Here is a 19,235-nt window from a genome sequence, read left to right on the forward strand (position 1 = left end):
TGGCCTGAACACCTACAATCAAGGAGTAACACCTGCAGTGCCACTGCAGTGGATCCAAACACTGCTCACACACTGCAGCAGACAGCATGTGACACAAGAGCCTTGAGTTTGCAGCTATGCTTTTACCTGAGGAGCCAGCTAAGCCTTCCTGTCAACTGCAGCACCCAACTACATATAACACATAAGAACCAGCAGCAATATTGATTGGAGAAATGTGCTAAAACAGTTCTGATTAGAGGTGAAACCTAGTTTTTTAAATGTCTCATCTACTACAAGTGAACTTTCATGTAAGGAAAATTTGCTACAGTGCTTAATTGCTCAGCACAAGTAAAATGTCTGTACAGTCCACAGGAGATAACCTATGTTTGTATCACTCCAATGCCACATGACAGAAATTTTGCGGGGCTTTTTTTTCAATTTTCTCTTTTCTTATGTAGTAAACCCTACACAATGAAAAAATTAGGGTTATCTGTGATAAAAATTTCAGAAAGTTCAGGAGGTCTTAAGGAAATAGGATGATTTTAAGTTTTTTTCACAGAAAAGATGTTTATTACTTCTCACATCAGAACTAATTCTTGGTAAGCTGTTTAAACATCAAGGCTTAGCTCTGGTTCAAAGATGCATCACCAGGATACAGCTGCTCACATTACTTCTATAGGAAAAGCTGTAGTCCAAAACGCATGTTACTAAAGGATGAATATTTGTAAACAATGCAAAGAAGAAGGAAGTAAGCTTAATTGAAAGAAGTTCAGTCAAAGGCTTAGACCTTCTATCACATGTTTTTTGACCAGCTCCACATGGGACCTAAAAAGTAATGAGGTGATGTCCAAATCAAAGCCCATGAAATCAACTCACTGGTTTATAAAACATGCTTGGAAAGGTATTTGCCTATCCTTTAGAATTACTGACACATTTTGAGCACATCTGAAAATAAGACCCAAGTCGAAGCATTTGAAAGGGCAAGGAAAAAGCTGAAGCTTGGCCCTGGTCTTAAAATTAATTTAGTTTTCTCTGGCAAGAAGGTAACTAGTGCAGCTTTTACCAGGCACCAAGAGACACTGATGCCCATAGCACTTCTCAATAGGTTCATAAAAGGTTCACAAAGGAGGCGTGTTCAGGCACAACAGGAGCTGACGGCTACAGTATTTGAAAGGCAGTAAGTTCATTAGCTTTGGGCAGAAGGCGGCCATCTAATTACAGGCGATTATTTTTATCGAGGAAACCAGCGATGCTTTTAAACAGCAAACAGGATGCTATTGAAAATCCAACATCAATACATGGAAATATGCTCCTGTCTGAGAAAGTAATTATGGATGACAAGTACACAGAGCAAGAAGTAGCTTCCATGGTTCAGGGCAGATTCTGAATCTTCACTAATGGAAGGCATCAGGCAATTGAACAAAGTGGTGACAAGTTGAGTTAATGGAAATGAAAGAATCATACCAAGTGGTTCAATAGATTGAAATAAAAATTTGATGATTCGTCAGCTCTGAGGGATGCATGGGCTGAAGGCAAGGCTATAGTAATGCTTCCTGACAAAAAAAAGATAATGTACTTTTAGACTCCACTTTCTCCCCCGCCAAAGGCGGTCCCTCCTCCCCACCTGCCCCCTGCACTCCAAGGCAGCTCTGCCCTGCGGCCACCAAGGCCTAAGGCCACCTCGGCCCGCAGCTCGCCCTGCCCTCCTGGTGCCCGCAGCAAAGCTCAGGGATTTCAGCCAGTTTTTGAGAGGCAGCCGAGAGAAGCGGCTGCTGCTGCCCCCCGGAGCCGACCGGCCACAGGCGAGATGCATGGCCGGGGTTTGTGACCCACCAGTGGTACCCCCGTGACAGAGATGTGTCTCCTGTGCTCACGGCAGTAGTGAGATATGCTGCCTCTGCTCCGCAAAACCGAATCTAAAGCAGGCGCTCCAGGGGCAGGGGAGGCCGAGCGAGCTCTAGTGGGTTCAGAGCAGGAGCACTGCGGGCCGGGCACATCCCCGGCACATCCCAGCACGGCCCTGCTCCCGCCCGCGGAACTTGCGCAGGGGCCGCGCCCCCCCTTCCGGCCTTGCCCGGGCCCGCGCAGGGGCGGGCAGCGATGGCGGCCCTGCCCGGCGTGTCCCGGGCCCGCGCCGCTGCAGCCGCGCTGCTCCTGGGCTGCTGCGGGGCAGCGCTCGCCGGCGGCGTCCAGGTACGAGGCTGGTGGGAGCAGCGGCGCGGACAGAGAGCGAACGGGCGGGTGGCGCCGCGGGCGCTGTGCTGCTCGTTTCCCTATCTCCTCTCCTCCGCAGACAGAGCCGCCCCAAGGCGCTTGGGGTGCGCTGGGAGCCTCGCGTTGCCTTCCCGAGCGGCGGCGCGGGCGACAGGCACCCCGTACTGCCTTCCCCGGCCCGGGCGGGCCGTACCCTGGCCCCGCCCGGCACTGCCCCGTGGGCGGAACGCGCGGAGCTCGGTGAGCTATGGGCGGCGGTGCGGCACAGCCTGGGCACGGCCCGGGCACGGCACAGCTCGGTGTGCTATGGGCGGCGGTGCGGCACAGCCTGGGCACGGCCCGGGCACGGCACAGCTAGGTGTGCCATGGGCGGCGGTGCGGCACGGCCCGGGCACGGCACAGCTCGGTGTGCCATGAGCGGAGGTGCGGCACGGCCTGGGCACGGCACAGCTCGGTGTGCCACGGGCGGCGGTGCGGCACAGCTTGGGCACTGCCCGGCTCGGTGTGCCATGGGCGGCGGTGCGGCGCAGCCCTACCTAGCACGGCCCGGCTCAGCAGGCACTGTCGTGTCTGACTTGTCCAAACTGCTTCAAGTTAACAAAACTCCACACTCGGGATCCGCACACAGGTTTCTGAAACTCGGTTTTCCTTTGGCCACGCAACGTGACTTGCAGGCGCCCTGGCCCGGCCTGGGTGCGGGGCTCTCACGCACGGCAGGTGCCAGTGGGTTTTTCAGGTGGGAGTAATTTCATGTGTCAGTAACTTTGCTTATTGCACCGTGCCCACGCTACATCTGGAGTGTTGTTTGTGTTTGAATTTGGTTATTTAACAAGTTGTTATACTTGAAATTAATTACAAATAGGACCAAAACCCTCCCCAAAACAAGTCTTTGGATGACGAAGTGGCAAGTTGTTTAATGCCTGAAGTACAATATACTTTAGACAAACACTTCTGCTGTGTGTTTTGTGTGAGACCAAGGGCATCATCCCGGTACCAGAGTTAGCAGAGTCTCATTTAAGGATCAGCAGGTCTGGGTTCTTGCCCTGTGTCAGACTCATTCCCTTACCTGTGGAAAGTCTTATCCCGTTTCTATGTCCTGCTTTATGCTGTCTAGTAAGGAAGGGCCCTCTCTGCAAAGCACAGTGGAAACGACGGAGAACACAGATTGTGCAGAAGGTAGCTCCTGATTTTGGAAGATAAATGTTAACAATCCTGGATTTAAAATGGGTTAAAATTGCAGATTCACTAAATTGCTTTTGAAAATAGAAATGAATCCAAGCCTCTTTTCTCATTAGGGATGAAACTGTAGGTCTGTAAATCATATTTTATTCTTGGAGTGTCCTTTGGAATACAGATGTGCGGGCTTTTCATTTTAACTAAACTGCAAGTGACTAATAGTTCTGTCTTTTTTGTTATGTAATAAGTTTCAGGGAAGGATTTGGAGCAGGTAATTCACGTGAAATGTGCAAAACAGCCTAAACCCCTCTTCCTCTCTTGTAGCTTTTCTGTAGTTTGTTCTGTGTAATGTGTGGTAAGCATATGCATTCAACACTTGTGGAAACAGAAAAAGTGTGAGTGGTCATTTCTTACTGCCGAAAAAAATACAAAATTTCCTTTGTCTTTCAGGATCAAGCGGAGCAGTTCTTTAGGAGTGGACATACAAATAACTGGGCGGTTTTGGTAAGCATTGTCCAGGTTGTTTTCTTCCAATAAAATCGATGATTTTTTATCAGGAGCCATAATTGCAACGTTCACTCAAGAGTCCTTCTCCCTTGAAAGAAATAGAAAAATACAGACTTGGAAATTAATGAATTTGAAATTGTGCCTACAAATTTATTGCACTATAATGAAATTATCTTTTCAGTATGACTGGATTTCAAGCACTCAGTGTGTCTGGCTACATGGCATGATTCATAATCCAAAAATTCTGACAGTGTTAAAATAGTTAAGTTAATGTATTGCATATGGAAAAGAAAGTTTAATTCTGATACCAGGGAAATGTGATCTTTTTTACCAGAAAGGTACAATTTATTTCTCATTTTTGTTCTTACTCAATCTGTTAACTTGTGATAACAGGTTTAGAATAAAATCACTTTAGGCAACATAATGTTTAGATCAATTGTTCTTATCCTAATTATTTTTTTCTTTGCCACGTGTCTTTTATTAGCTTTGAATCATGTTGTACAATTGGTTCTTAGTCACAATTCAGGTCTTAATGACTAATTTGTTTCAGAACACTATTGTAATTACTCAGTAGCAGCTGTTTGTTTTCTAGATACTAAAACTGGGCAATATAAAAGGAAAGTTAACAATAATTAATTGAGTTGGAAGGACTAATTTCTAGATTCTACAATGTACAAACTTGAAACTATTAGCACATCTAATTCTAATTTAATACTATGAACAAATAGGTGCTTTTATCAGCACCCATAAAAACACACAAGGTGGAAAATTAAGTCCAGGGAGCTGTCTTCTGTCCTGAACAGATTTTCTGCTGGTTATATTTTTTCAGTGGTTCATCATTAAGCTTTATAACAATTGCTACTAATATTTTAAGCAGTAAAATAGGGGGAGGTTTACTGTTATCAGGCACTTCAAACCTGGGATCGTGCTGCAATCCCACCTCACCAGGAGCTGGATTAATATTCTGCAGTGTGAATAGCTATATTTAAAGCTTAGACACATTTTCCCCCGTGTTGTAAGGGAGGTAGTGGAGGAAAGGTGCAGATGATAGTACCTTGAAATGTCTTAGCTAAATTGGCCACAGTTTTCAGAGCTTTAACTTTTGCTGAAAGGCAAATGTTCTCACAGACTGATTCCTGTGGGCTTTTTTGAAATTCCTGACTGACAGGATAATCAAGACACAAGGGGATCCTTTCTGGCTGAATTTCTGTAATTGTTTAAGCTACTTCTCAGTTCTTTTTATGCAAAGACTAGAGAAAAAGTTGCTAAGTAGTGTAACTTAAAGCTCTACATTTAAAGCGGAAAAATTAAAGAAACTGCCTAAATGCTTGTACCTCTGTCTCAGTTTTTGTGGTTTTAAAGTCACCTCCTCTTTTAGAAGTTTTTGAAATCTCTGAATCAGAATAATGTCTGATTTAGAGAGTGTTTAAGTATAGGAATGACTGAGCCCTGCCCCTTTGCCTGTTAGAACAGTAGAACCTGAACTCCCTCGAGGTTTTTGAGAATTTGTGTTCAGATTTTGGTTAGAACTCACTTAGCTCTTACTTTGTTATATTTTATTCCTTAAATGCAAATGTCCTCAGTGTATTTTCCCCTGTGTGTGGCTTCTGCATGAATTCACTAATGCCTTTGTGCAAAAATGCTCCCAGAATGGGTTTGCTATTGAGATGAGAACTCTTCCTTTGATTTTTAATTCCATTTGATATGGAGTAAGCAAATGAAAAAAATTAGCTGAATTATTCCCTAAAGTGCCACTTTCTATACTTGGTTAGGGTTTATGACAATTTTTTCATGAGTCAGTATGCTAGTAACTTTTTTTTTAACTTTTATTTTCAGTATTTTTTGCTTTGGTGCAACAAAGATTTTTATACCTTATATCATGAGTTTCTTGGTGTTGCTATTTCCTTTCTGATTTGTTACTTTTTTTTTATATTCCTGCCGTTATGGTCTTATGCAATGTGCCAGGACAGTTTGTATCTTTTAGATTATTTAATGTGCTTTCTTTCTTTCTTTTCAAGGTGTGCACGTCTCGGTTCTGGTTTAATTATCGTCATGTGGCAAATACTCTTTCAGTATACAGAAGTGTCAAGAGACTGGGCATTCCTGATAGGTGAGGGAATCTTAGTGAATCCAGTTCCTTACAAATGTGTTCTTAAAGTTCTCATGCTGTCTAAAGTAGCATAAAAATACATTTATCTTCCCAGTTTAACTGGATAAAAGTGAAAAGGAAAGGATGTAATTGCATCAGTGTGTTGAAAAGTACAGCAGTGTTGTTCAAAAGGCAAAACAACAAATTATATGATAAACCTTTCACTTGAAATTGGCTGATTATTCCTGGCCACTAAAATATACCACTTGGTAAATTGGTGAAAGCATAATATGAAAATTGATAAATGCATTCAGCAGTGACAGTCCTACTCCAAGATATGACTCTTGCTGTACTTAGTTTCCTTTCAGTGGAGAGAGACTAGTAACTCTGGCTGTATGAAGATTTAAGATTTCCACATCTGCAACTACATCAAATCTTTAACTAAAGGCTCTGAACAGAGCAACTCCTGCATAGCAAAGTTGCCTTGAAAAGATGCAATTTGCATGATTTTTTTTTTAAAAACCCAGTAGTTTTCATAGAAATTCTGCTTCTCTAGTGATAGTAACAATGGTTACAATAGTACCCCTTCTTTCACAGCAGGAGTGGGAAGGTGAACAAACTGTTCTAGAGTGTCTTTCAGTTGTGTTCCTGCTGGAAGTTTTAGGGATGCTGGCACAGTTCCATCCAGCTGTTTTGGAATGTAATTTACTTGTATCAGAACTGTGGAAGTGAATTTTAGGCACCGACATCCATTGAATAATAGGCTGTATGTAACTGTAGGTGCCTGTGGAAATCCTGGTGGTCCTGAGTTTTAATGTTAGAGAACTGGTAGTTTCTCCAGCCTAAAGAAGTGTGGCCTGCTTTGTCACATCATACTCTTCTGGATTAAATTTGGATGGCTTTTTTTTTTCCAAGTCCAAAACAGTAGTATCTGGAGTCCCTAATTAACTTCCACTGAGGCATGAATGCAATGGCAGTATCATCCTATTTCCTGTGTTTTTTAAAAAGAAAGAGTGGCTTCCTATTTTTTGAAAGAGGGCATTTTGAAACCTAATTTTTAGAAGCACTGGGGGGCTATAAATCTAAGGGAAAGCATGGCTGAAGCGCTATGGGCTTAAAGCACAGAAATTATGGCTTTTGGTTTTGCACATCTCATTCAGAAGCATCTGTCTTCTCTCCCGTGTAGCCTTTGAAGCACAGGCACCCTAGGCACTGCCTTAGAAATTCTTTCACTAGTTCTGTGCTTACCTGAGAGCTTTCATCTTCTTGGCATCCATCTGTCTTCACCATTAAGGTCAAAATAGGTGACAGTTTTAGAAGGACTGCAAAAACTACAGCTGGAGATTTCTGTTGTTCAGTAGCCTGATCCATTTTGTATGTGATCCAAGGATCTAGAAATTAATCTCAAAGAGCCAGCAACGCTTCAGGCTCAGGTCAAGAATAAGACATTGGAGAAGACCAAAAGAAAGAGCCTATTTTTTACTATTTGCAGCAATTTTTATATGGAGTTGAACATGTTTCTTCCTTCGACAAACTTGCTTTATCTGTTTTTCTTTCTTTGCTGCAAGACTGTGTTCAAAATACTGACAAAAAAAAAAACCAGCCCAAAATTCCCAAGAAACCTCAAAATCACATCTTAAAAATAAATGTGTATCATAGTTCTTGGGATTGGTGCTTTTTGGATGGATTTGGGCATAGCCTTATTTTGAATGTGACTGTTTCAATTTGGTGATTTAATAACGTTTGTCCTCCAACAACAAAACTCATTAGGAAGATGATTTTTGGTTTTATAACTGTAAGTTGCTTTGGTTTGTTGACATGTGGGTACAATAGTCCAATTCATAAATAATTTACCAATAGCCAATGCCAAAATGAATCCAGAAATTCTTTTTTGATTTCTGGAATGATTATGCAGTGTAAGTTTTTACGTCACAAAAATCACATTGATATCGTGTACAGTTGGATTTCTTTAGTTTAACAGTTAAGCTGCAAGTTAACACCTAAACAATTTTGTTGCATGTAGTAACCACTTGTACCAGGTGGTAGTACACAGACTATGCATGTTTGTGCTCACCTGCCTGTGCTAGTATTATGAAGAACCTTATAGTGTGTATGATTATGAAATTTTTTTTCTTCTAAATACATTCTTAGCAAAAATACAGTGCTTAACTCTAGGTCTAGTGATGCCTTAGTCCAAAATACTCTCTTCTGAACGTAAAACAGGTCTACACCTGACAATCTCACTAAATCTGCAACATATTAAACAGTTGCTTCCATGTGTGATATCTTCACTATAGTGAGGATGTGCATAATGAAATGGGGTATAACTAAGCAAAGTTTCACTTGCAATATCAGGAACCTTTTTCATTTTATAAGCTATTACTGTGATCATGAACAGTGTTCTAATTTCTGTTTGACTGTTACATGAAAGTAGAATGGCTTAAATGTTTTTGTCTTTATTTTTCCATAGTCACATTGTCTTGATGCTGGCAGATGATATGGCATGTAATCCCAGAAATCCCAAACCAGCTACTGTGTTCAGTCATAAAAACATGGAGCTAAATGTCTATGGAGATGATGTAGAAGTGGATTACAGAAGCTACGAGGTAACTGTGCTTTAAGTAAAACACTGGTAGTGTTTATTTAAAGATTTATGCAGCATCTGTGAAGTTTGAGGAAGTCTTTCGATTCATATTACTAATTCTGGGATGGGCTTTTTTTATCAACTCATTGGTTTAAAATACACACCCCTCCCCTCACTGATACTTGGTTTTGTATTTGAAGTGTATTATGCTAGAAACATGTATTGGCTATTTTAACTCATGGAATCTCCACAGCTGAAAAATTGTTTGGAACTCCTTGTGTCTATTAGGAATAGAATCATATTACTGAGATCTCTCTTCTTTGGAAATGGCTGTTCAGTGTCTCATCTTGTAAACACTTAAAACCACTGTGAAAATTTTGGCGTGCTAGTGAAATGTTTATTAGGGGAACCTACTTAAATTCCTAATCTTAAGCATATACTTTTTAAATAAAACAAAAGCTCTAACAACAGCTGTAATCATTACTGTAATTACTATATAAAAATCGTCATTCTGTCACCTTTCTTTTTGTGTAATATTCCTTCAAACAGACAGTGTCTTTACCAGTTGATCTTAAATTAGACATCAATTTCTTGGTTTAATTGTACTGTGTAATCATTACTAAAGGTAATAGAAGCATATTTCAGTATATAATAGATGTTTTATTTCTCTGAAGCTTTATAGAAAGAAGTGAAGACACAACATTGAAGTAGAGAAAGATGGTTTTTTCTGAGTAGGGATTTGTTGCTGGCATTTGAGCTGTGTATGTGTATATAAAGAGGAAGTGATGGCTTGTAGGATTTCTTAGTCACCATCCAGATGGGGCTTACCTGGTCACTCAGACTTATGTAACTGAGGTGTTTTTTTTTTATTTCATGAGTCCCAGAGGGAATTTAAACTTTTATTTTTCAGTGGTAACATATATTAATGTTGGAGCATTTTGTGAGTACATGAGCAACTTTGGCAGAATGAAACTATATGCTGACAGGTTTTCAGATCAATGAAAATATATGTAGAAATTACAGTGGTGGTAGACTTACTGGATATAATAAAACAGCAGGCTGATGTTAATGGAATAAAGTAAAAGGTACCACATTACTGTGAACCTGCAGTAACACCTTAAACAGAAAATATCTGTTTATGCAACTTATACCATGCAATCTTATGTCTGTTTAGATATGCTGCATATTTTAGTGTTCTCTTATTTGATTTCTGTAACCCAAGCTATAACTGATCAATCTTTCTGTCTTTAGAAAATTACTTTATGCTTTTCCTCATAGGTTACTGTTGAAAATTTCTTGCGTGTGTTAACGGGAAGAATCCCCCCCAGCACACCACGATCTAAACGTCTCCTTTCTGATGACAGAAGCAATATTCTTATATATATGACAGGTAATTACAGGTTTCTGTATACAGTTTATTGATGTTTATTGTTCAGTTGGATGGGTTTGTTGAAAACATCAGTAGTGCAAATAACAAAGGATCAACAAGAAGATTTTTTTTCTATTTTTAACATGTCATACTAATTAAGAGAAAATGCCTGTAAGGCAGTACTAAGTCAGTGTAGTTTCCAGTTGAAATGGCATAGATGTAGTGTTCTTACACTGTACCAATATTTTCTTTTGCTGGACTGTCTGTGGAGAAAGAGAGTTGTGTTTGCCTTATTTTAGAAAAATGGTCAACCAGGTTGAATATCTTCCTTTAACCTACATACTTGCCTAACTTCTCATGTTTCTGTCAGGCCATGGTGGAAATGGTTTTCTAAAATTTCAAGATTCTGAAGAAATCACAAATGTAGAACTTGCTGATGCCTTTGAACAAATGTGGCAGAAAAGGAGGTAAGAAATAATCAATATTTAGACATTAAATAGTGTATTTCCTGGACATTACCAAAGTCTTACTGGTAGGCCTTGCTTGCCTTCAGCAGTGTGATATCCATAAAATTGCATACAAGTCTGCATTTAGAAAGAAGAGTTTTGTTTTTTGCCTTCAGCTTCCTGCAGTTAGAACTGCTCAATGTATTGCTTTGACTAAACTCACACCTTGAAACCAGTCACTATGAACTCTCCTGTTCCTTAGGTTCCTAGCAGCTGTCCTGTAACTAAAAAGCAAAGTATGTATATGTTGTTTAAGTAGAAATGGGTAAAGAGGCTGTTTTATTTCTTTCAGGTACAATGAATTGTTGTTTATTATTGATACTTGTCAAGGAGCATCCATGTATGAACGGTTTTATTCACCTAATATAATGGCCTTGGCTAGCAGCCAAGTAGGAGAAGATTCTTTATCAGTAAGTAGATTTCTGTGACACTGAATCCACTTTTCAGAATGATTGACTTAAAAGCACAGTTCCTATTGACTTTTAACCAAAAAATTCCCTTCTAAGTGCTGAATATACATGGTATTTAGTTACGAAGTGTGCTTTTCACAAACTTTGTAAGTGTACTTTCCCCTCTAGTTTATGTGTGCTGTCCGAAAGAACCAGATTAACAAGGGATTTCTGAGCTTGCTGGCCACCTTATGCATTCCCTAGGGTAGGAAGAAATCTTATAAGGAAGACTGCTGAGAGATGTATGCAAGGAATATTCAAGCTAGGACTTATTACACACGATGTAAACCAAACCAAAGCACCACTTTTCACCTGCTGTAATTATATCCCAGCTGAATTACAGAAGGAGCAATAGGAGAGATCTTAGCTAGACCAAAACCAGCAGGTCAGGGTTACCTGAACCCTTGCACTGCTGTAAGACATGTTGGCTCTCCTAACCCTGTTTTCAAAGTCCTAAGCAGCTCAGGGCAGCCCACAAGTTTGTGCTGGGCTATTAAGAAGAAGGGTTCCCTGCTTTGTGGAAAATACAGATATTACCAAGATACAGTTTATAAATAAACTATGTTATTCAGCTTATCAGCAATATGTTTCTTCACAGCTAATAATTTTCTTTGTATAATATGCCTAAGAACAAAATAATTATACTTTATTAACATGCAGTTACATTGAGTTCTCTCCTGCAAGTGCCCAGTAACTGTTGTGTGTTGTTTTTAAGCATCAACCTGACCTTGGGATTGGTGTTCATCTTATGGACAGATACACATTCTATGTACTGGAGTTCTTGGAAGAAATTCATCCAGCCAGTCAGACAAATATGAATGATCTAGTAAGTAGAATACTCAACATTCATGAATATGCTAATGACTTTAACAGTTTCAAAACTAATCTATTTTGTCTGTAGGGTTCTCCAAATGCTTTTTATGCTCCTGCTGTTTCTCTTGGAAGCAGCTTTGGGGAAAGGGCTTTTATTTTGCCATTGTTAAATGTAGTTGTATAACACTTCAAGGATTGTCCTTGTGAAAGTGGTTTTCTGGCTACAGGAAAAAGTAACCAGAATTAGCCAGATTTTGTTTTTTCATTGAAAAATTAATAAAGTATTCATTAAATATTTATTTCAGTAGAATGAAATATTTGTGTGTGAAAAATGATTGTGGGAAGCTTCTAAAACCAGTTTAACAAATAGCAGACATTTTGCAGTTATGAAAGGCAGGCATTTGTGTTGGTTTGGAAAGATGATCTAACAGTTAAAATTCTAACTGTGTGATCACAAATGCTGGCAGAGATTAATTTATCTATGTATCTGCTTAGACTCCAGACCAAGATATGTCCAAATCCATCAGTGTTTGGACTTAATTATATCTTAGGTAAATGTTATTTTAGATTTCATGTATGAGGCTAAAGGAAAATAAGAAACTAGCCAGATAACCTATGACAAAATTTATGAAAATGGCTCTGTAACAGTTTGATGTATACACTGTTGAGATAACGTAAAAAGTAAATGTATTTTATTTACTTTATTAACCCCTTATACCTGTTCCAATACTGGTTTCTTTGTAGTCATACATTGTACTTTGGTACCCTGTAGCTGAAACTTCTGATGTGTTGTGTCAGTGATCTGAGAGCCACCACTTAACAGAGCACACTATCTTTGATGGATTTCTGTAAAAGGAGCAGCTGCCCAAAAGTTTTATGCCACCCTCTGTCTACAGAGAACAGTGTTAGCCTGGCTGCTGCATGTGTGGTAGAATGCTCTCTAAAAACACACACACACTTGACGGATTTTATGTTGATACAGAGTTGATTCAGCGACTAAGATTCAAGGTTCTTTTACTTCCAAGGGAATGAAATTCTGTCCTATAATTTAATACCTTCTGATTATGGGATACAGATAACTTTAGAATAAATCTTGGTAAAGAAGAACATGCAAGTTCTTTATTGATTCAGTATCTTCTTCCAGCCTATTCATTCAAATAGCACTGTAAACCAGAAAATGAATTTGTATTAATTAAAAAAGGTCATAAAAGGGAACAGCACTTTCTACTGTATAAGATACAATCTGGCAAGGGGTATAGCTGGTCTAGCCAGGAGAATGTTAATCTGGTCGCTGGAAAGTGTAGAAGTTTGTTAGCTGGCCAAGTAGTTTACCTTTTGAACTCTTTGGAGAAGATACCTAATTGTATTTTTGTTTTTGCTTATATGCCAAATAGTCAGGAAGAGCTGAGGGAAGTTATCCCATACTGGTTTAATTCCTTACATCATGCAAGTGATGCCGAAAGGGTTTTTGTTCTGATTTTCACATTTTGTAGATTTTAGGAACACAGTAGTTGTAGATTTTTAGAGGGTTAATATTTCTAACAGTTTAAGTTTAATGCCTTTCTATCACTACCCCTGTCCCAGAACAGGGAGCCCAAATTCCTTTAGTTAATTAATCTTGTTTAGACTCCTTTCCAAGGTAAAGAGCTGAAGGATATCAGAAGGCCTACAGAATGAAACATAAACATAGGTCAGAGTGACCCAGAAGCCAGAATTGGATGAACTCCAAGAGACCTTTGTGTGCCTGAGGAAGAAGAGCTGATGAAGACAGAGGGTCCTGACGACCCCAGACCCAATTCCAGGGGGTTGGACCAGGGGTGGGACTGGGGCTGGACTGAGAAATGTGTAAAGCAATGATTGGAGGGATCTTATTATAAAAGCCATAGAAACAAGAACTAAGACACATACATGCATGTCATCCTGTATTCCTGTGGGCTGTAGGCCCTGTGTTATTAAAGGACCTTTACTTTTTATCTTACCCTACACTAACGTGGCTCGAAGTCCTGTTTTTGGGGGAAGGGTCATTCACGGCATCACAAGTAATTTTATCATACATCAATCTGCTGAATTCTCGCTCTGGGAGTAAAAGAGAATGGACCCAACTATATCCTGATTTGTGATGATTTGTTCAAGGGCAGCTTGGATGGGGCTCTGAGCAACCCAGTCAAGTGGGAGGTGTCCCTGGTCATGGCAGGGATGTGGAACTAGATGATCTTTAAGGTCCTTTCCAGCCCAGATTATGCAGTGATCATGCACTGAAACATGAACTGCACACGTTTCAGTAAACGTGACCACTTGACTTTGAGTTGATGCTTTTCAGGGCTTCATCTAAGAGTTCCAAAATGACATATGGTTAGTCCAGGGTAAGGATATAAGCCTATTTTTTTGCCAACAGTTGTAGGGGATACTTTGGCACTGGAATGCACTGCTAGTGTTAGCTGGTTTAAGAATAAACACATACTGCTTATCCAAATCTGATTTTTTTTCTTTTAATGTTTTAAATTAATGATTTCCAAGCTCAGGATAACTTAAGTTTCTTGCAAACTACATTTAAAATTATTAAAACTGATGTTTAGTTGTTTGAGCTTCTGATATGTCAAATGTCTCCTCTTTTAGAAGTACTGTGTATTTCTTACACTGCTTCTATCCCATCAGCTCTTTACTTTTCTCTAACCACTCTTGAAACAGCTTCTCTTCACATCCACCTAAGATTTGATATTGCATTCCTGCAAAGAATGAGACATCTTTTTTCACAATCCACTCCACCTACTCCCCACCTGCTCCATCTGTGTTGCTAAGGGATAGCATAAAGCTGTGCAAATGACTGACTTTAGGTTTGATCACAATTCCCCAAAAGTAAAGACTAAATTGAAATGTCACATGTTTGAACTTTTAAAAACAGATTCAAATAAATTTCTAAATGAGATGTCATTTTTCACAAAATAGCTAATAAGAAAAGTCAAGATAACAAAGTTCCCATGTTGGGGGAATTGTTTAGCTCTATTTGAATAGCATATTATTTTAAAAAAATTGGAAAAATGTATACAGGATTAAATTGTTTCATTTAGACAGTGCTTGCCTTTTCGTTGTTAGAAGACCTCAATTATTAGTGTTAGTTTACTGTGGTGTAAATTCTCTGCAGTCATCCTTTTCTCACACTGTTAGATTTTTAACACTGAAGTCTTCCCACTGCCGTTGCACATTTTCATTCAAGATTGATACCAACATGTTACGATGGTAGATTGTTGTGGGACAGGTTAGGATTGGTTGGGTGCTGTGTCAGTTTCCCACTTTCAGTGCTGATGCAGTTTTGGGACATGTATACTCTCAAGAGCTTGGCAGAGAGACTTAATGGTATAATTTATGCTTTAAATAGTGGGATTAAAACGAATATGTATCTTTTACTGTTCACTTCAGGGACTTAGTTTTTATGTTTGTGCCCTTACTTGGAGCAGAGCTGGAGAAAATTGATAGCATTTTGGTGAAAACGAAACTTTAGAGGGTTTATGTGTGCATTGACAAGGGGCTTTGTATGGGAAGCATGATGCTGATGAGTCTAGTTCATTTTCACTTCACAGGGCGGGTAACAAAGATTGGATTTGCCCCTGTCTTTTCTTTAGCAGCCGTGTGATACTCTGCCAGCAGGAGAGTTGGGAATCACTAGAAAAGAGCTCAGTGTGTGTGTGCCTGGGTGCTTCATGTAAAGGTGAAAGTGAGCTGAAGTCTCTCTGGACAAGCAGCTTAATGCTGTATGCTTACAGGCTTAGACCAAACAGGCAAGCTATAGAAGAGTGACCGTTAATAGAGCAGAAGGGAGGAATGAGGAGATAGAATCTGTCCTCTATGAGGATTGTTTCCTCTCTGGGAAACCTTTTTAACGTAGGGCTCTAGTGTCCAAAGAGAAGGAGCATCAAAAGCCCATGCATTTTGTGTGAGGCTGAGCACAAAATTTCTGCTGGGAAGTTTGACCTGAAGCTCACAGGTTTTGTCAGTCATAATCTGAAATAATTGAAGTTGCATTTGCCTGGAGCTAATTAGGACCTGTGTTACCGTCATAAGAATGCAACCTTGTAAGAGCTGACCCATGAGGTTATTTAGGTATATGAGCTCTAGATTCTGTGACTGATGGATCTGTTTGTGAAAATCACTTGGAGAATTTAAGGAAGATGAGCATCCATTGGAGAGTATCCTTCTTGGTCCTGTATGTGAAATCTGTTGTATTACATGTTCTGTGTTGCTGGAATATACAAGAACTCACATAACCTGCACTGTTACCAGGTGGTCTGTGGGCTACCTGTGAGCCCATTGAATGGACAGCAACATGTGCTCTAGAGCCTCTGCCTGGCAGTTGTGGTTTGGTTGTGAGTTTTGAATCTCACGGATGACTGAGACATGAACGCAGCTTTCCATGCTCATCAGAGCCTAGAGAAAGCCTTAGGCTGCTTTAAACTTTGTAGCATTATTAACAAAAATACAAACCAGTTACTATTTATGATACGGTGTTATGTACATTTCAAAATTTGTTGAAATAAGGAAGCTCTCTAAATGCGAAATATTTGAGACTTTTGTGGTGAGTGTGGTGGGACTTGTGCAAAATGGCATTGTGTCCAAAATGCATTGGTATTGCCTTGAGTATCTGCTGGGGGCATAACAATTCTGTTCCTTAAGAGGCAGGCTATCCAGTCTAAATGCTACAACAAATCTGTTACTGTTACGTCATTTTATTTTCTGCAAATGGTTCTTTGTATAGAATTGAGCCAGTGAAAAGTTTGTTAGTACTGTTTGTGTCTCCCTGGTGTTGAAGTGGGTGCTGGATATAGGGGATCTAATATATATAGACAAAATACAAGGGTATAATGAATAATAAGGTGTAAAGCTAATTTTTAGGTTTCACAAGATGTCTCTGTGAACTTAATGTACATGAGGCACCTTTGATTTTTGAAGATCCTAATTCTGCATTAATTTGCAGTCTATAAAATGGAAACACGACTGATGGATTTTTTTCTTTTCGATCAAAATGCAGCTTCCTGCTTCTTTATGAAGCCTTTAACATAGCTACATATCAAAGCTTGTTTCCCTTTGCTAAGTATGAAGAATTTGTGCTCACTTGTGACTTTTGGAAGGTTATAGCAGCATTACTGCATCTAACATTCAGAAATACATTTGTGCATTTATTGGTTAGATACAATTGATGGTTGACTTTCACAGAAGCATTTCTATACTCACTGAAATTTACTCAAATATAATTATTGTGAGGATGATGGTTTTCTGAAATGTATAATCAAGATGTTTATACATTTAAAAATTTTTGTTCAATCACTTTTTTCAGCTATGGAGCTCACATTGACATTAATGCAAGTTACGTGTGTATTTTATCTTTCTTTTTATAGCAATTTCATTTTGGAAGATGTAAGTAGAGACTGCTGATGAGTGAAGGACAGGATGTGATTGTCCATCTTGGTTTTCAGTTTCAGGTCTGTCCAAAAAGTTTGTGTGTTTCCACGCCTGGGCATCGAACTGATCTCTTTCAGCGAGACCCTCAGAATGTTCTGATAACAGACTTTTTTGGCAGTGTGAGAAAGGTGGAGATTACAACAGAGACAGTTTCTTTGAACCGTGACTTGGCTGGTTTGGAAAGCGAGTAAGTAGTCATTCGACTTGATTTGTATAGCTCTGTGCCATAAAACTAAAACAGTCCTATAACTGTCAAGGAAAAAGAACTCTTGTTTCCTGTCAGACCTACTACTGTGATAAAGTTGGGGTTTTTCAGCTGTTTAAAAGTCCCCACCCCTTTATTCAGGCTAGTAAATAAATGCTGCTTACGACCAAAGTGTGGATGTCAACAACAGAAGAATTAGTCTAGAATTCTTTTTTCCTTAACATTTCTTCTTTAATGCTCAGAAACATTTTATTGTAAATTCCAGCTTGTGATAGTTTACTCCCTCAGGTAAGCTCCAAGTATAAACCATGGGTTAGTTGTTAGTTGTTTGATAACAACTAGCTTTTTAATTAATGCTTTGTTTCTGTTCTGTGAATTCTCTGGCTTTTGACATTATACTGTCCTGAGAATTTCCATTGCTGAGATGCAGTGATGCATTTGATTAAAATTGCTGGTGGAAGTTCATCAATAGAAGTTGTAATGGGGCTTCTGTTACTTTGTGGATGAATAAAGATGTATAAACTTCTTTGTATTTTTGGGATTCTGTTGCCACCTATTGGGAACATGGTAAGGAAGATGTACTTGTTCTGTAGCTTGTATTTAGCATTGTATTTCCATTTCTCTTGCCTCTGTTATGTTTCACGATACTGCCTTGTAGGAGTGGAAAAACAAAGGACTGAAAGAGTGTGCTGTATATATTTATGTAAATTATTGTCTACCTTGCCATTTAGTATTCCTCAAATTAACAAGCTAGTGGATAGCAGTTTTATTTATTTTAAAGATATCAGTAACTCTTGTCCTCATAATTATAAATACCCTACCAGGTTTAGTGCATTTCATATTTTATTTTCATACTGGTTTTTTGTCTGGATCACGTGCATTAGTACATACCATATATAGTTTTAATTTTGTGACTCCTCAGTGTAGAACGGTACCTAGTGACAGTAAATTTGTTGTTCACTCAAGAAAAAAAAATCTTTTGGCAAGTAACAGACATTTTTCTAGTTAAAAAGCATGATGAAAAATTACCTATGAGGGTTTCTAATTTGTAGATGATTAAAAGGAGAAATAGATTTTGGATGATGTTACTGTTCTGAGGCAGGAGATGACTGACTGGGATTTTCAGCTTTTATTTTGGTGTTAGTTTGGTGTCAGTAGCTATGGGGTTTTTTGTTATCTGACACTGCTGGATTGGACACATGGATGCAATGTTGAGAAATGGGCAGTCATGCAGAGAGGAATATTATCTTTGTGAAATATCCTCATATTTAATGAATGCTCTATTATGTTATCATAGCAATTGTACTTAAGTTTGTGAAATTGGAAGGGATAGGGACATGCTGCTTTAATAGCTGAGTAGCTCTCCTTTAGCTGGGGAGAGTCTTAGGGAACATGTACGCCTGGGAACTGGAGCACACAATGGATAGAATACTGATGGAACTGCCTCATGTCCGTAATGTGTGTGACAATTTTTAAGTGGTTTTGTAGTGCAAGTTATTCATTGTGCTAATTCAGATACAATTTTCAAAAAAACCACTCAGTTCTTGGTTTCTTGTTACCACTTTGAAAGAGTTTATAGACAATAATGGAGAAGCAAGTATGGTGTTTGTAAAAGTGCTGAAAAGTTGCAGTATGGCTTTATAGATAGTGATGTGGAGTGCTTAATAAATTCCTTAAACAGCTCTGTTTAGCTACAAAAAATTTAAGAATTACAGCTTGAAGTGAATTTATGAATTAAAAATGTTAATGCTTTTTAGAAATGCATTTTTGGAGGGTCTAATCTAAAGGAACTACTTACTCTGGTTTTAAAGAATATTATAAATATTACATCTATTTCTGAGAGTGTTTAGAAGACAGAACACAAATTATGTGACTTTTAAATAGGTACTA

At 39.1% G+C, this 19,235-nt stretch overlaps 1 protein-coding gene across 1 annotated transcript in view; it reads left to right on the plus strand.

Moving 5' to 3' along the window:
- Positions 1–2,029: 2,029 nt before the first annotated feature.
- The window catches only part of PIGK (phosphatidylinositol glycan anchor biosynthesis class K), a 67,926-nt gene continuing 50,720 nt past the window's right edge, over positions 2,030–19,235 (plus strand). Inside the window, exons 1-9 of the mRNA XM_071564731.1 lie at positions 2,030–2,172; positions 3,820–3,873; positions 5,895–5,986; positions 8,436–8,571; positions 9,828–9,939; positions 10,289–10,385; positions 10,717–10,834; positions 11,589–11,699; positions 17,155–17,327. Of these exons, the coding sequence (XP_071420832.1) occupies positions 2,080–2,172; positions 3,820–3,873; positions 5,895–5,986; positions 8,436–8,571; positions 9,828–9,939; positions 10,289–10,385; positions 10,717–10,834; positions 11,589–11,699; positions 17,155–17,327 (986 nt within the window). The 5' untranslated portion in view covers positions 2,030–2,079. The remainder of the gene's footprint in view (positions 2,173–3,819; positions 3,874–5,894; positions 5,987–8,435; positions 8,572–9,827; positions 9,940–10,288; positions 10,386–10,716; positions 10,835–11,588; positions 11,700–17,154; positions 17,328–19,235) is intronic.

This window comes from Pithys albifrons, chromosome 10, assembly GCF_047495875.1.
Source record: "Pithys albifrons albifrons isolate INPA30051 chromosome 10, PitAlb_v1, whole genome shotgun sequence".
Taxonomy (NCBI): domain Eukaryota; kingdom Metazoa; phylum Chordata; class Aves; order Passeriformes; family Thamnophilidae; genus Pithys; species Pithys albifrons.